The 16,965-nt window shown below is 45.1% G+C and overlaps 3 protein-coding genes across 5 annotated transcripts in view; all 3 read right to left on the reverse strand.

Moving 5' to 3' along the window:
- Positions 1-1,796: 1,796 nt before the first annotated feature.
- Positions 1,797-2,309, reverse strand: LOC101778307 (protein transport protein Sec61 subunit alpha). Its single transcript, XM_012845190.1, has one exon. It carries the CDS (start codon positions 2,307-2,309, stop codon positions 1,797-1,799), a length of 513 nt encoding a protein of 170 aa, XP_012700644.1.
- Positions 2,310-2,808: 499 nt separating this feature from the next.
- LOC101764773 (chloride channel protein CLC-c) lies at positions 2,809-10,992 on the reverse strand. 3 transcript variants are annotated; one of them, XM_004952720.4, is made up of 8 exons: positions 10,658-10,992; positions 7,872-8,246; positions 6,755-6,955; positions 6,237-6,414; positions 5,377-5,639; positions 4,757-5,026; positions 3,537-4,668; positions 2,809-3,244 (listed from the first exon to the last, which is right to left on the reverse strand). In XM_004952720.4, exons 1-8 carry the CDS (start codon positions 10,975-10,977, stop codon positions 3,131-3,133), a joined length of 2,853 nt encoding a protein of 950 aa, XP_004952777.1. In that variant the 5' UTR covers positions 10,978-10,992; the 3' UTR covers positions 2,809-3,130. The 3 variants fall into 3 exon arrangements, with proteins under 3 accessions (XP_004952777.1, XP_012703467.1, XP_012703469.1); XM_012848013.1 differs by lacking the exon at positions 10,658-10,992 and adding an exon at positions 9,099-9,148; XM_012848015.3 differs by lacking the exon at positions 10,658-10,992 and adding an exon at positions 8,359-8,499.
- A 3,606-nt stretch (positions 10,993-14,598) lies between these two features.
- Positions 14,599-16,965, reverse strand: part of LOC101764370 (ferrochelatase-2, chloroplastic) — a 6,347-nt gene continuing 3,980 nt past the window's right edge. Inside the window, 2 exon segments of the mRNA XM_014805776.2 lie at positions 14,599-15,091; positions 16,657-16,880. Coding sequence (XP_014661262.1) covers positions 14,867-15,091; positions 16,657-16,880 — 449 coding nt within the window. The 3' untranslated portion in view covers positions 14,599-14,866.

The following is a 16,965-nucleotide window of genomic DNA, read 5'->3' on the forward strand; positions in this document are numbered from 1 at the left end:
TTTACTATTTGGCTGATCCATATGGTTTTTTAATCCAACTTTTACGATCCCATAACCTACAAGATAAATATCATGATCTAAGTTAGTATGGATTCAAAAAGAACATTGGGTTTGTCACTACGTAACTCTCTTTAATATTTAGCCTTTCTCGTTAGGCTATAGGCTTACATTGGCTTGATCGACTCGCAGGCTTGATGATTTACTTGTGGGATTTGCGTCACTGTCCTGTCCACGTCGCGATGCGTTGCGTACATATATGCCAGCTATGGGCCGTAGTCCGCAACGTTATCACAAGTCCACAACGTATACGTGATGAACGGAATTTGACCAGCCGTCGCGAGCGTACGTACGTGTTGGGTTGCCACGATACGTACTGTTAGTCAAAATCGCCTCGACACAAATATGTTGGCATGGGCATGGGCTGGGAATGAGGCTCGTGGCAGACGAGCAGCCCAGCCAGCTCCACGCGGGTATGATGGCCCAATCCGCTACTTTAGGGTCCACGAGGCGTAGCGTGGTGTAACTCAAAAAAAAAAAAAAACCGAGGCGTAGCGTAGTCCGTTACAAATAACTGAAAAAACAGGCTCCACCCGCTCAGTAGGCAGGCGATCTAATTTTACCGCCCATCACAAAAGCGAGAAAAGAGCGGATTTTATATTTCTAGTCCATCCGATGGGCAATTTAATTACTCTGTAATACACCAGGTAACATATTTTAAAAATCACAGTTTTTTTGGTATTAACTTGGATGAAAACGATCGAGGACCAAAATTGGCACGATTGGATGAACTGCCTGACCAGGTTGCCAGAACCAACTCGATCAGTTTGGGTGCCTTTGTAAAAAGTTCAAGTTGGATAGCACCAATTGTGTAGCTCTGACGATCGAAATGTATAAACAGAAGTCCGACTCGGAGTTTTGGATGAAAGAATTATGACTTGGGAAGATCTGTGTGACACCAAGTGTTTTTTAAGACCCAAGAAGGCCATCATTAGGTTAAATAAGAAATTTGCCTTAAAAAGAGGTATAATGAGCTAAGTGCAAATTTGAGTCAAATTTAACCAAAAATTCAAATTTAAGTTTCAAATTTGGAAAAATTTGGCAAAAAATTTGGAGAGGCAGATTTGAAGGTTCTTGACATGATGGAATAAAGTTTGGATCAAGATTTGGATCAAAAGACTTTCAAATCAATAGTCAAAGTTGTGACTTGGGTCAAACTATTCCAAATCTGAAAATTCTGAGTCTGAAACAATGGCAGTTAGTCAACTTTGAGTTTAATTCCTGAAGAAATTTTATCTAAGATCTGGATAATTTTGGACCCTAAGAAATCCTAGATATACATGTAATATTATGGACATGTTGTTGGACAAGGAAAAGAGATATTTCAATTTTAAATTAAGGGCCAAAATTTGAAAGTTGCCTGTTTTTAAGTTGACTGTCGAACCTGAATGGCTTGAGCCATTGTTCACTGACATGCAGTGATGAGTGGCCTATTTTGGCTTAAGGTTTGGAAATTTTTTTACAAAAAGATGTTGGACAAGATCATGCAAAATGGGACGGGTGATATGTGGTTAACACATACCTGTAGTTCATGAGCATAGAAAAGTGACTTTGGATATTTAAACTAGAGCTCAAATTTAGGGATCTCCCATAGAATGTACTGCATTTCATAAATATACTGGTCAAACTATCTGTAAGTTTCGCAAACCGGAACAAATTTAAGAAACAAAACTATACGATTGAAGAGGCTCCGATGCCTGATTGTCCCTCCGAGACCCAACGTTCTGAACGACGAGGTTTTAGAACACGGTGGCGGTGAGTAGGATTCCAGTGCCAGAGCCGATGGCGCCGGTGACGTCGCCAAGGATGGTGAGAGCTCCGACGCAGAGGCCACCGAGAACAGCGGCCGTGGGGACGTAACGGCTGACTTGCGAGCGGATCGCCGCATCAGGGAAATCCAAAACGAGGCGCCGGCTCGCCCAAGCCCGGGACAGCAGCGCGCACGAGGTGAGCAGCAGCATGGCGTACGAGAGCGCGTGGAGCGGGTCGGCGACGACGTGGCGCAGGCCCGCCGGCGGAGTGACGTAGTAGGCAAGGCCGCCGACGGGGACGGCGGCGTAGTAGCTGGCCTCCTCCCAGGTGCCGATCAGGCGGGCAACCATGCCGCCGCCGTACCGGCTGTAGTGGAGCAGCTGCGACGCCACGGAGAAGGCCGAGACGGCGGCGGAGTGCAGCACGATGGGTACGACGGAGGTGTAGAGGAGCTTCACCGGCAAGGTGTCCCGCCGCTCTTGCGCGTCCCTGGAGCGCATCGGCAGCAGCACGTGGCAGCCGTGGAGGAACACCGCGAGGAGCAGGACGAGGAACGTGGCCAGCAGGCTATCCGTCACGCTCGGGCCCCGCCCGGCGTCCACGATCTCAGATGACCTTCCCGCAGGTGTTGGTGGCGGCGAACAGAGTGAAGGCGGACGCCCTGCGCAGGCCGTAGCCCGTCCCCAAGAGCCCGTCGAGGAAGGCGACGATGGCGCCGCCGGAGAAGAGCTGGAGGGCGATGAGCGCGCCGCCGATCGGGCCGACGGGCCCGTACATGCCCAACAGGACGTGCGCGGCGGCCTCCCCGAGCGCGATGGCCATGGCAAGGCCCATGCGCGCGGCGGCGACGAGCTCGCGGTCGGTGGGGTGGCGGTGGCGGTCGACGGGGCCGAGCAGCGCGGAGCCGGTGAGGAGCTGCACCGCCGCCCGCGCCGCGACGCCGAGCTCCATGAGGGTGCCGCGGTTGGATGCGAGGATGGGGTGCTTAGTTCATTCAAATGGCCGAATGAGGTGGTATTTATAGGTCTAACCACTCAAACCAGTGGTTGCTCAAATTTATTTTACACCTTGGATGATTTGATGGTACAACCACATCAGTCTCCTTGTTCACGAAAGAAGGAACAAGGGTGGCACCAGGTAGAGTTGTAAACAGCAATCAGACACACCCTTATGTCCATTTCATTCAGGAAAAGAAAAACTTGGCCCACGAACATTACACATGTCCTAGTTGTGCAGGAACCAGAGCTAGCAGGTCCATCCCATTTTGACAGCCAGCACGCAAATAATTTACACAGATGAGAAGTAGCAAAAAGCCTCATGATCAGCCTGCCATTGAAGCTGAGTGGTACTTGTGAGGGTTGAGATTCGGGAACAGACTGTGAATGTGTTCAGGCATGAAATCATGCCTTGTCAGGATTCCAACTATGGGAGGCCTCTGCATTTGACAAGAAGAGAAATACTGATCATCAGACCTTGAAAAGTTTTCAAACTAAAGAAGGGAAATTGCAGTTAGTCTGAAGTTATATTTCTTTGAGCTGACATGTAACTAATGAGGTAATAAGCACCTAGAATCCATAACATGCACGGAGATTACTAAATCAGTTAATCTAAGCACATAAACGAACTAGAATGATTAAGCACTTGAATCATCCATTATTGTGTCTAAGTTGTTGCTATTAATTTTCATGTATATGCATTCCATGTTTGACTAAGAAGTGAGCTCTTACATCTGGTGCCTTGGGCACAACCAAAAGGTGCCTCAACCCGAGTTCCCGGAAAAGGATTGCGGCTTTCGCCAGTGACATTGTCTCAACCACCGTATAAGGTGAGGTGTTTGTAATCGGATGGAGATCCACATACATGTCCATCTCCTCATCAGTAAAATCCAGATCCTCAATTTTCAAACCTTTTCCTGACCCTGGTTTTGCAAAGTCAAAGGCACCGAATCTTCGCAGAACAAAGCTACCACTAGTTTTCACCTGCCCCTTCATGAAATTCTTGCTGTTCAGTAAAACCAATAGATGGGACCTAGTCACAAGCCCAACCAGTTCCGGGGTTTCCGTTATGGGCGGCTCATCAACCACGGGAAACCCATTGTGGCCCGTTATCCTCAATGCATGAACAATTTTCTCCACCTTTTCAACACCTGAAAAGGTGATTAGTGGGCCAGAAACCACATCACCAGCAACCAAATGTCTCATGTATGGTTCAGCATGAGCCTCCATGTATGGCAAGCCTTTCATCACCACTATCTGATCATAAACCCCCTTGTTGAAGTTATCTGCTATGGTCTTGGATATGAGAAGAACAAGCATGACCAAAGGGAGCATGGGAAGATCATTGGTGAGCTCTAGAAGGATTACACAAACTGACACAGTCATTCTCATTGTTCCACCGAGAAAAGATGCTGCACCAAGGAGGGCAAAAAGGCCAGGATCAAGATCGGATATAGATCCAAGAAGTGTTCCCACTATGCGGCCATATGTGGCTCCAGCAAGAATAACAGGGATAAAGAGGCCAGAGGGGACTGCAACCCCGTAAGTCACAAGTCCAAGGCAGTAAATAGCAGTGAAGAAGATGAAAAGACTGGACATTCGGAACTCATTTTCGGTGCCATTGCTGAAGAGATTGCGGATGGCATCATCGTTTGTGTTGAAGAAGAGTGATGCAAGATCATTGTAATATCCTGGTTGGCATTGGAAGTTCTTGTAATTGCCAGAACGACCAACAGTTGGACACTGCTCCACAGCATCAGCAGGGCATGGAGTGCATGCAGCAAGCCAAGGAAGACCAAAGGAACACATTGATGTGATTATTGATATTGTTATGGTGAGAAGGATCTTGAATGGAGCACCTCTCCTGCAGGCAGATGAAATAATGCAGATGCTATCACGTCTTAAATAAGCTGAGTAGACTGGAGAGTTAGGAAAATATGTTGATTACTTACTCATTGATGATACTGTAAACTCGCAGGATCTTGTCCAAGAGAAAGTTGAAGAGGCCTCCAAAAATGCCGCCAATTATGCCAAGGACTATGATTGCAATTAGATCTGGAGTACTGTAAGTTGCAACAGTTGAACTGAGATCAAACATGATCAATCCACCTTTCCCAAACAGACCACATTTTCCACTGCGACAGAATTCAATCAGTCCCCTCAATACCACAGCAACAACAGCGGTTGTAAAGAACGTTCTCCACAAAAGAGCACTTCGCCACCTGTAAAATGACATATAGAAACACTAGTTACCATCTTTCATCACAAATATAACTGAAACAATTACATGCAAATTAATAGTAGATAGCTGCACTAATACCATTTTCTTTTCCTTTCCATTTTTGCAATTTTATCAATTGGCCCAGCCATCGTAACCACATGGCCAATTAATGAATATTGTTTAACAACAAAAACATACCACCAGATAACAATAGGTAAAAAAGGATAGATATCGAAAGCTCCTAGATACTGCATCTACGATATTGTACAAATCCAAACATGCAAGGTGTCGAATAGAGAAAATACATGGCTCTAAAGAACAAATGTTAACTTTCTAAGAAAGAGGTGCTACCATGATGCTACTTCTTCAAGAGCAAACAGAACACCGCCAACAGGTGCACGGAAAGCAGCTGCTACTCCAGCTGCAGATCCACATGTAATCAAGTCTCTCCTATCCCTGTCATTTTTAAAGTATCTTAGCCAGTTACAGGTAAGATGATACTTGCGTGATCCTCCCTGACCAAGCAAGTTGGCAATACATGCTCCTGTATGTACCATAGGGCCTTCCTTTCCTAGTACAAATCCAGCTGAAACTCCAAGTATTGAACCAAATATCTGCAAGCAGTAGAATATTGAGTTAGAATATTCCAGAGTTGGAAGTTTCTACAACAACCTAGTACCCATGTTGGTATTGGTAGAATTTATTTCCCTTTTCAATGTAGAATGATATTGTCCAGTCAATCAAGCTTTCCCACATTTTATATGTACAAACAATCATATCCAGTATATAAGTTTTTCTAACAGAATATTTTCTACATAATTTTCATAATAGACACTCTTTAGAAGGTAATAGGTTAATTATCAGCATGAAGATCTTAAGAATAAATAATGGCAACCAATTTCTGGTAATTTATGATTCACAAGTGAATCTACTTTTCATTATCTCAACCAGTGGACTTTTGTAATTAAAAATCATCAGCAATATTTTTCCTCTTTCCACTTGGAAGTAAATAAGCATGAAGTTTTTTTTTCATATTTAACTTGCTTTCAAGAGAAGTCCCTAAGTTTGAAACCACGATGTGATAAGAACAATAGAACTTAGTTGAGCTTACTAATCTCATGAACCTGTTCCAGAAGCTATCCGAAAAAAATGCACATAGTGTAAAAAGGTAAAAAGATCAATTACACATATGGTTCTAAGTCAGAAGTTACCTTTACAAACAGTGTGCTAGGAGCCAATATAGAATAAGCATCAACCCCATTAAGATATGCTTTAACTTCAGGAATACCGGACCCAGCAGCAGCAGGTGCAATATAAGCACAGATTGCTGCTGCAGATGCCGCCAAGACTAAATTGCAACCTCCATACACAAAAAATGCTTTGATATATCTGCACTGGAAGCAGAATGCTATTATTAATTACTTCAAAGTACTCAGCATGCTTAAGCAAATACAACATGCATTACTAATATTAGTGACACTTTATGCTCCTCAGTTGTCAGAAAAGAATTTCTATTGCTTGAAATCTTTATAGGTTGCAATAAAAGGAACTTCATGATTGCTTTCATGAATTTGGTAAAATTTCCAAGCATCATGACAATAACAGTGTAATAAGTGGACATACACCAGATCATGATGACCCGAAGCAATATATGACAAGGTAATACAGAATACTAAAAAGTGGAAAATCAAATTGTCCTTATAAAAAAAGAAACAGACTAAAACTTTACCTCTCATTGAGCATAAGATCACTCGTGAGCAGCAATTTGAATCCAGCAATGTTTTCAACCGCAAGGTTATTGAAGAAACCAACAACTCCAGTTAACAAGCCAATAAGAAGCACCAAGCTCCACTTGAGAACAATGTACTGAAATATCTGCTTCTTCTTTCTTGATCGCCAGTCTTGCTTGAAAAGGTCATTCTCCACAACTCTGAAACAATGAAATTATTCAAGAGTGTAACGAACAGGTTATAGTGTCCATACAGTGCACACAGCACACAAGGTTGGTACTGGGTATATGTACACAGTTGCATGATCTCTGCAATTCAATCATCGTTAAAAAAAACTCTAGGAGGTCAGTACGTGGATTAACATAAGGATATGGGCATGAATTCTTCAGAAAAAAAAATATCTGGAGACATTTCTAGCAAATGTATATCTACCCATCTTCTAATTAAAAAAACGGAGAGGTAGACTGGCATATTAATTTTTGTGAAAGAACTCCTTTTCTTTTTCTGAAACGAGCATTTGCACATAATTTTGCAGCCCAGGGCAGAGCTGGTATAAAATCTCTTCATTTCTTTTGAATCAATCAATTTCGCTATCCAACCATTCCCTTAAAAGATAGCAGTATGTAAAGGAATGACTAATCGATAGTACTATGTAGAGGAGAATTACTTGGGGCCTGTCTGGAACTAATTCACTCCATCAAAATATATTGTTTCTTTTCTTGATATCACCTTGCAGTTATCATTGGCATACAAAAAAATATCTACACAGCAAGAAGTACTAAAACTGTAATTGATATGAATGTGCAAGATGCAAGCATTGAAAACTCAGGAACCAAGAGTTGCGATCTTATGTCCCAAAAGCCCTGAGGTTGCTTCTCTAAAGTGTACATGGCTCAGTCATCATATAAAGAAAAATAAGATGAACAATAATCCTGGTTTCCTAGGCAGTTGCTACTTTCGCTTTCTAACCCAGTTAGATTAGTTATTAGTACAACTAAGAACACAGGAGAAGATTAAAAAAAAAGATTCTTTTCCCCATGAAAGGCTGAAGAAAAACCAAAAAAAAAAGTAAACGAAGAGAAATAGCCCAAGGGGGAAAAGGAGAGGAGAGCCTACTCGTAATCCAAGCTCTCGATGGGGCAGACGTTGGCGCCGACGATGGCGATCTGGGAGGTGGTGTTCATGGTGCGCTTCCGCAGCAGCGGCTCGTGCGTGCTCCCGCGGTCGCCGGCGCCGCCGTCGTCGTAGCGGAGCAGGGCCTCGGAGGAGCCGTTGTGCTGCGGCCGCCACGGTGGCACGCCCCCGGCCCCGGAGCCGTCCATGCTCTCGATGTCGTAGTTGTAGCTCCCCTCCCGCTCCGGACGGCGGGGCGGCCGCGGGGAGCCGCCGTCCATTGGTGCCGCCGCCTCCTCTGCTCTGAAGATGCTCTCGTTCGTTCTTGCCTTGGCGTCCTGGTCTTCTCTAAGCTTGCGCAATGTCCAAGCAGAGAGCCTAGTAAAGGAAATTCAGACGATAAAGTTGAAAAAATGAAAGATTAGCATCGCGTTATTAATTATTCCAGCTGGGAGAAAAGAAAAGGAAGATTGTCGGGTCAACACGTTACTGCGAATAGTGTGGGAAACTGAAAATCGGCACTGTAATGAATGCACTCGAGGGTTCTTTTTTCCTGCTGTGCTATTAAAAAATAACTTGGAAAAGCGGACAAAACAGGGCAAGTCTTAATCTCATTTAACATTTCATAAAAGCAGGAATACAACGTTCACTTGCTCCAAGCTAGCAGTAGATTCGAAGATCAAGCATTCAAGCAAGAGGAAATGGACGGGTGGGTGTGGGATATGAAGGATGGCCCCACCCGAAGGGGACCTGGCAACGTGTACATTGCATGATGCACGTTGCTTTTTGCTTCCCTGCTCCAGCTCGCAAGAGACATCGCTATCGCTAGGCCTACCAAACATCGACTTAGACCGGTGTAGATGGTAGTTAAAGTTTTGGAGCAGAGGCTTTTATTACAGCTCGCCGTGGGAGTATTCTTGTTAGGTGTAAAATGTAAGGTAACAACCAGGAAGTTTTCTCTATTTCCCTAATGCTCTCTTCACTTATGTCAAGTTTTTTATTAATCGTGAGAATGCAGCTGCTGCTACTTGGCTGGCTTGCGGCTGTTGGCTGCCCAGTTGCACACCGAAAGACTACTGTACTACAATACAACATGTCTAACAGCTCGTTTTGTGTCTTTCACTTTGATAAGGAAACATCCTACATCCGTCTCATTCACGAATTGCCAAAATTAGAACCAACTGTAATACAAAGTAAATATTGATTGCTAGCACAGGAGGGACGGGTCACCTGGTTATGGTAGAAGGGTTTGGTGCGCACAGCATTATTGGCCTTTCTAAGGGCCTGTTCGGTAGAGTTCCAGCTCTGAAAAAATAGCTCCAAATCCATAGATCCAGCTAGCTCCGCCATAGAGCTGCTCCACCGTGGATCTAATATCTCAAAAAGCGTTTGGTACAGCTCCATTCTTGTCTTTGTCTCATTGGCAATTTGGGCCCATTGATCAGAATAAAAAAAATATCTCCTTCCTGGCGCTGTAGCACGCATGGTTGAGGTGCTGGCGGGCACGGCCTCGCCGGCAGCCTCGCGCGCGCTGGCGGGCGCGGCCACGCCGGCGGTCAGGCGACCTCGCGCGCGCGGGCGGGCGCGGCCGTGTCGGCGGCCAGGCGGCCGGGTGCGGGGCGGTGCTCTGACGGGCGGAGCGGGGCGGCGGGCGGGCGCGGCCTCACCGGCGGCCGGGTGTGGGGCGGGGCTCCGACGGGCGGGACGGCGCTCCGGCAGGCGGCGTGCTGGCAGGTGCGGCCCCGCCGGTGGCCAGGCGGGCGGGTGCGGGGGGCTTCGGCGGGCGGGCGGTGCTCCGACGGGCGGAGCGGGGCGGCGGGTGGGCGCGGCCTCACCGGCGGCCAGGACGGCGCTCGAGCGGGCGGGGCGCGCGGACCGCCGGCGAAGCGAGACGGCGCTCCGGCGGGCGGGGCGGTGCTCCGGCGGGTACGGGGCGGCGGTCCGGCGGGCGGGGCGCGACGGGGCTGCGGCGAGCGGGGCGCGGCCATGGCAGCGCGAGAGGAAGCTGTGAAGAAATAGAACGAACCGATCATTTTCCACTAATGAGTGGCAGTGGTGGGTAATTTCCTCCAACTCCACCAGATTTGATTTCGTGGAGCACCCCCTAAGGTGCTCCACCAAATCCATGGATCTGGGGGTAGATCCACCGTTTTCGTGGAGCAGATCCGTGGTGGAGTTGCTGGATCTAAAACCGTTTGGCTGAAAAATTCTAGAGCAGAGTTATTTTTAAGGATCTGGAGCTGCGTGGAGCTCTACCAAACAGGCTCTAACTTTTGCGAGAGAAGAAGTGGGGCCAAGCGAGATGAACACACTGACCAATGGCCTGTAGACACATGGAATCCAGCTTGGGTTTCCTATTTCTCCCCCATAAGCTGTGGTTAACCATCCCATGATCCAGACCAAGACTAAACATGGGGTTCACCACTCCTTCAATTTCTTTTCTTTAATGCGATGATGAGATCAACAGTAAGTTCATACTATGTATATTGGGAGTCCAACGTAAAATTTAAATCCATTCTCACGATTTTGTCGGGAAAAAAAACATATTCTCAGATCTGATTTGGTCATGGCACAAAACAGTGGAAAAAAGATAGCTCTCCTCATCATTTCATCAAAGGCATAACAAAAGACTGGAAATAATCTTATCTTTCGATTGATCAGTTGCATATTCAGAAGCAGACAAGCAACATAATCATGGCAAACACTAAAGCAATTGCAAAAGCAGGTTGCTTGCGACAAGGAAGAAGCATCTATACCACCTCTTCCGAATTGGAAGGGTAGGAGCTTACCTTAGCTTGTAGATTGCCGCTGGTGACTGAACTGATCCAGCCGGCCAAGCTGGAACTTGTCCAGTTGGGATCTCTCTCTCTCCCTCTCTCTCCGCGCTTATGTAGCACCAGCAGGAGGCGAAGAGAAAATGAAAGCTTCGGAAGAAAACAGAAAATGCAAGGGGCAGAAGCTGATGACGTGGTGACAGGAGAAGCGGCGACTGAATGATACGGATGAAAAGCCATCTCTTAAACTCATCATTGCCCTTACGCAACCCACATTTTGGTCCGCGTATATACAATTTTTTGTTTGGTACTATGTACTGTGTGTATACAGTCATGTAACTAACGTGTTGCGTGCTTGCTTGGGTAGTTGGATTGGTGTTTTGTTTGTATTCTAGTGTAGCAGGGGAGCTAGAAACGCTAGGCATTCTGCAGGACTGGATTGTAAAATGTTTCTCCGAAACGGAAAGGCTCTACTCATTGGCCGTCGCTTGCATGGCCGGGCCCAGAGCCGTGTCCTACGTGAATCAATGTGAATGTGAGGCTGGATGCATCCGTGAGCTGGAATAATTGAATATGACGGAGCACTTGACAGCGGCGTTTTGATTTCAAGGGATTTTTTGTAAGAGAACATTATATTTTAAGAGATCCTAGCGAGGCGACTTTAGCGGGGTACGAAGAGGTACCCGATTGGCCACGAAGATATAAACACGAGTTTTATGTTTAACCATATACTCCGTCCGTTTCAAATTACAGGTTGTTTTAACTTTTATATGTTCATACACTATATCTAAGTGCATAGAAAAATTATGCACCTGTAAAAATCAAAATAAGCTACAATTTGGAACGGATTGAGTAATATTATCGGATGGATTGAAATTTGAACCAACAAAGCACGTGCCGGGGTCTGGCTGCAGCTGACCAAGCTGTGTCGTTAGCAAGTACAGACACGCGCAGCGTGGAACACGCGCACGCTGAGGCCGCTGTTAATTTGCTGGCGATCTCAGCTCCCTCTTCGTTGGGTTTACCAAACATCCATCCATATATATCGTCTCAGGAAATGAAAGGAAAAAACATGGGATCGTGCCTAGACCGAGGAGGTTAGTTCGGTGCTGCAGGTGCCAGCTCTCTCCCTTCACCTTTCTTTAACCAACAGCATGGGCAGCCGATCGGTTATTATTAGTAATCTTAGCTAGTTAGTCCATCACTAAAAGTCTACTGGTAATTTGCCCTAAAAATGAGGCCTTTTTTTCTTCAGGGTCTTATTAATGCGCTGCAGAAACGTCATTCCTAGGAGCTGATCCTTTGATCCGGAGGCTCCAACCGATTTTTCCGAACCCTTCGAAATTTTCTTTCTCCACTTGGTATTGACTAGGCCACGACGGCCCGGAAGGCGTTTGCGTGTGGACGAGGCAAATAATAATCGCACCTGCACAAACCCGTGATCCTCCAAATCATATGATCGAGCTGCTTGAGCCCACTGCACCTTTGCATGTTTAATCTGTTCCCTAAGGTACCTAACTCCTCGGTACGGAGCAATAAATAGGGAAATATTTGCGTATCCACCATCTACAAGGTAGAACTTCCCCACAGGCACATAAAAACCCTTCGCACGTGCAGACCGTAGGACCCTTGCATCGCATGCAGATCCTTCCCAAAACCACATGAAATGAAAGTGAAATTTAAATCAAAGTCACATACACACATGACGTTCTGTGATAAGGTTCCCTTCCTATTTCTGTAGGGAGCAGCTCTTCTTGTGCAATGATGATAGGAACATGAGTGCCATCAATGACTCCAATGTAGTTTTGGAAGAAAGGCATAAAGCGAGGGTCTGATGCAATCTTCAGGTTCGTATTTGGGAGCTTCAAGAATCTATGAGTCAATGCTGGAATTATATCGAAGAACTCTGTTATTTTCCTATGAATTGTCTCACCACTATGTTGGAATTCCTTTTTTAGCCTATCGGTGCTTGCATTATGAGAGAGCATGAACATAAACATTCCCAGCTGCTCCTCAACTCTAACACCACGAGTGTCACGTAATAAGTTCTCCACTTTAAGATAATTTACTATAACTCTAAATATCCTAGGCTCCATCTTGAACTCCACTTTGCACCAATTCTCGTGGCCTTCCAAGATTTGTATGACCTTTTCAACACCAGGCAGAGTTGAGGTGTGCTCCGGCCTTTTCTCCCCATATAAACACTGCTGAAGAGTGGGCACCATAACTAGGAATAGCTCGTCGTCCTCTTCCTCTTCCTCTAACACGAATCTCCTAACTTCATCCTCCCAAGATTCCATTATCTATATGTATGTATATGGTAATGCAAGTAAACTATGTTATTCAAATGCATATGGTCTAGAAAAAAAATATCTCAAGCCATATCAACAAAATAACAAGATTGATTCATTCGACAGCAGTACCTAACATAAAACATAGCCAGCATAGCAATATATGGCTGAATTACTACGTAGCGGTCTTTCCACCAAACAAGAATTATAACTGATGTGCCAAATATAAAAGAAGAGTTCTTTGAACTGCAATACATAAAAAGAAGAGTTATATGAACTGCCAAGCATAAAAGGAGTTCTCTGAACTGGAATACAATTTTCAAATAGACCAAAATAAGATTTGCTTTGAGCACTACTCAAAGTAAGTAGACCAAAACAAGTACTTACTCAAGGAGTAGTGGAAGTCTTAATAGCTTTTTTGATATATGTTAATAATGTCGTTGCAACTTCTTTGAGACTTCCCGTCAACTAAGTAGTTGTTTCTTGTTAACTCTGATAACTCATATATAGTACTGATTTATAAATTTAACATGCATAATATATTATATATAGGATGTGTTTACTGAACTGCGGCAAACGACGAATGAAAATGTGTGAGTGTTTAGTTTATTTCTCTGAAACTAATTAATGGGGTAGACCTAGTTCACTAGTCACTGTGTGCATGCTAAAAGAAATTAATTGTTCTGTTAGTGTATGCTTTTCGACTTGAGAGATCATTAACAAGAATTACTTTGAGCACTACTTAGAAACCTATCTATTTTAGTGCATGCAGTATTCTATTTTAGATCTCACTCAAACTATTTAGAAACCTATCTAGATATCAAGATATATTTTGGGCAGCTAAAGAATGTCACAATTTATCACAATTTGGGCAACTAAAGAATGTCACTCAACTGTTTTCCTTTGTGCAACATCAAAATACAAACACAATCCTAAACAGCAAGACCGAGTAAACAATCAAATCACAGCAGCACAACCCTCTCTTCATGATGAACAATCAAATCACACGGTCCTGCATCAACCCTTTCACAAACAGCATTCAACATTCAGCACATACCAGATCAGTAAGCAGTCGTCGAGCTTGTTGACGTCGTAGCTGAAGTTTACCTCGACAAGGATGGCCTAGAACTTGAGCTGACATCAAACAAAAAAAAACTTCAGAATCAGCAGATCCAGGAGATCTAGGAGATGGGCGCCATAATCTCCCACAGCATCTTGACTACCTCTTACCCGTGCCTGTCTCATCACCGTATGAATCAAACTAGGTTAGACCTAGGAGAGGAACTTGGACGGGCTCTTAGAGCTAACCTAGAGTAGATCTTGAAGCTCAGACGGAGGTGGTGGCGGTCGCGAGGCTGGCGACAGAGATCAGGAAGAAGAGAAGCCGACGAGGGGCGAGCACGGTAGCGGCTCCTAGGTAGGGACGGGGACATGGAGGGATGCGGCAGCGCCTGGATGACGATGCGCCTGGACGCGGAGGGGGATGCACCACCACGACCCTCGAGGTGAGGACAGCTCGCCCCAGGAAAAACTCGCGGATGCGGTCAGACCTCCTGTCTGATGGGCTCCCAAACAACAAGGTGATTCGGCCCGCCCGCGTGAGCTTCCAGCCTGTGGAAAATAACGGGATCCCCTCGGTTCCAAGTTTCCAATGAAGCCCTAAAATAAATACCAAGCTGGCTCGCTAACATAACAACCATATATGATTGTTCTGTTCGGAAGTGTGCTCCAGGCTCGTTTGAGTGTCCCATATTTGTCATTTTCATGTCCCCTGTAGGTACGGTATAACTTCTTTTTTTTTTGACGAATCCGTACAGTACAACATGATATACCATATTTTGTTCCTATCCTTTTTCCCGACACGAGCGAAAGCAAATGCATTCATATACAGCATCAAAACGTCCAGATGGAGATGGGACAGAACCGTCAAGGCTCAGCGGATCGGCGGCAGTATTCCCCACTGGTGCAGGAACCCTTCTCCGGTCGTCACCTCCAGCACCAGCAGAGCCAGCACGGCCAGCATGGCGGCGCGGCCATTCCAGGTCTCCGCGCTCTTCGTCCAGCCCCACTCCCACACGATCACCGGTGGGGGCAGCTCATCGCGCTTCGAGTCGTATGCTGCTAGCAGCTCCTCCACGCTCCCAAGGGGTACAAGTGACTGCAAAATGCCAAAATAACCGTCCATCACTTCAAAATATTTAGCAGGTTGGGTTTACGATAGCACAGATGTGATGTGAGCTAAATGATGCCAAAGCCTCAGAAACCAAAGCATATCATTGGATTTGGAGTTTATGTTCCCTCTCTCAGGAAAGATTATTGTTATACTAATATACTCCCTCCGTTCCATAATATACTCCCTCTGTTCCAAAATGTGGGTCGTTTTGGCTTTCCTAGATACATAGATTTTGCTATGCACCCAAGCATCGTGTTATGTCTACATACATAACAAATTCTACGTATCTATAAAAGCCAAACGACCTACATTTTGGAACGGAGGGAGTAGTATTTTAAGGCCACTAGGTACATGCCACATAGGTCAGTGTTGTTCAGTGTCCTAACGTTTTATTCACGCCTTAGATATTATTCGTACAAGAACAGCAGGATTCTTTCCTTGAGATAAGCAAGTTGCACAGCAACAATCTTGTAACATGGTGGATCATGATCCTGTCCAAAGACATGATTTTGCAGTATCTCTTTTTTTATATATGCACAATGTTATACGATCGTCTAGTCATCTAGTCGAACCATGGCACCAATAAGGTGACTAGTCGTGATTAGTCGTCGATCAGGCCCGATTAGTCGGTTCTAGCCGGACCTAGTCATCCATATAGTCGTCCATATATACAAGGACCGATATGATATGTATACTATATAGTACATAGTATATAGGAAGCATCAACACCACAAATGATGATCAGTTGGTGACTTAATTGTGCGATTTGATGCACACACTGTCCAGAACTGTATATTCCTATCCCATACTTGCTGATTTGTTGCTGAGAAGAGAAGAGCAAGAGAAGAGAAGAGCAGCCATTGCAGAGCAGAGGAGAGCAGATCTGTCGGTAAAACATACCATCGGAGGAGGAGCTCATCTTGAAGTTGGAGATTCACGATCTATATACTAAAACCTAATGGGCCTTTTGCCAGCCCAGTAGCCCACCACCCACCGGCAGCCAGGCCAAAACCTCAGGTTTCAAAAATGATCGCTTGTCAAAACTGATCGCTAATTGGATGACTAATCACGATTAGGCGATGAGTAATCGGACGATCAGGTTCCTAGTCAGGTTCCTAGTCGCTCCTGCCTAATCGCTCGGCCTTATCGGTGCTGCAAAAGCGATAAGCCCGACTAATCGCAACTAATCGTGATTAGTCGGACGACTGTATAACATTACATATGCATGGAAATATGCAATCTGTACCTACTCTTTTTTATATACGGAAATGTGCAATATGTACCTTTTCTCTTTCCTTTCAAAAGAAAAACCTACTTGTATGGGTAACATGCAATCTAGCCAATAGCTATGAGAGGTGGACAAAACACAATTCTCTTTCATTTAACTGAGGTATCATCCTAACATATTGCTGATTTAAATGCATAAATAGTTGAATGTCACCATTATTGAGTTAGGCACCATACACAAAGCGTGAAGAACTAGCAATAGTCTTTTGACCAAACCATGCAAAAGAGATATAGGATTTTGATTGCCATGTGCTAGTTGTTACCTGCCGAGCCTCAAGATTGGAAACTGCCATTGCGCCAACATAAGGCAGGCTTTCGATAACAGCATCAGCAAGATCCGAAATGAAGGTGGGTTCACAACCTAATGCAGGAACTCGTCCCCAGTTCTTGATGCCAGATTCTAAAGCCAACTCCTTGTACTCCACATCGATTTCTTCCAAAGTTTCAATGTGTTCGCTGACAAAACTGAACAGGGAAGACCATAAGAAAATATTAGGATTATAGATCAAATATGGGAGAAATATTACAGTCAGCAGCAAGGTGACAGATGTGAGGGTTACAAGAAGTTTAAC

Source organism: Setaria italica, chromosome I (assembly GCF_000263155.2).
Source record: "Setaria italica strain Yugu1 chromosome I, Setaria_italica_v2.0, whole genome shotgun sequence".
NCBI classification, from domain to species: Eukaryota; Viridiplantae; Streptophyta; class Magnoliopsida; order Poales; family Poaceae; genus Setaria; species Setaria italica.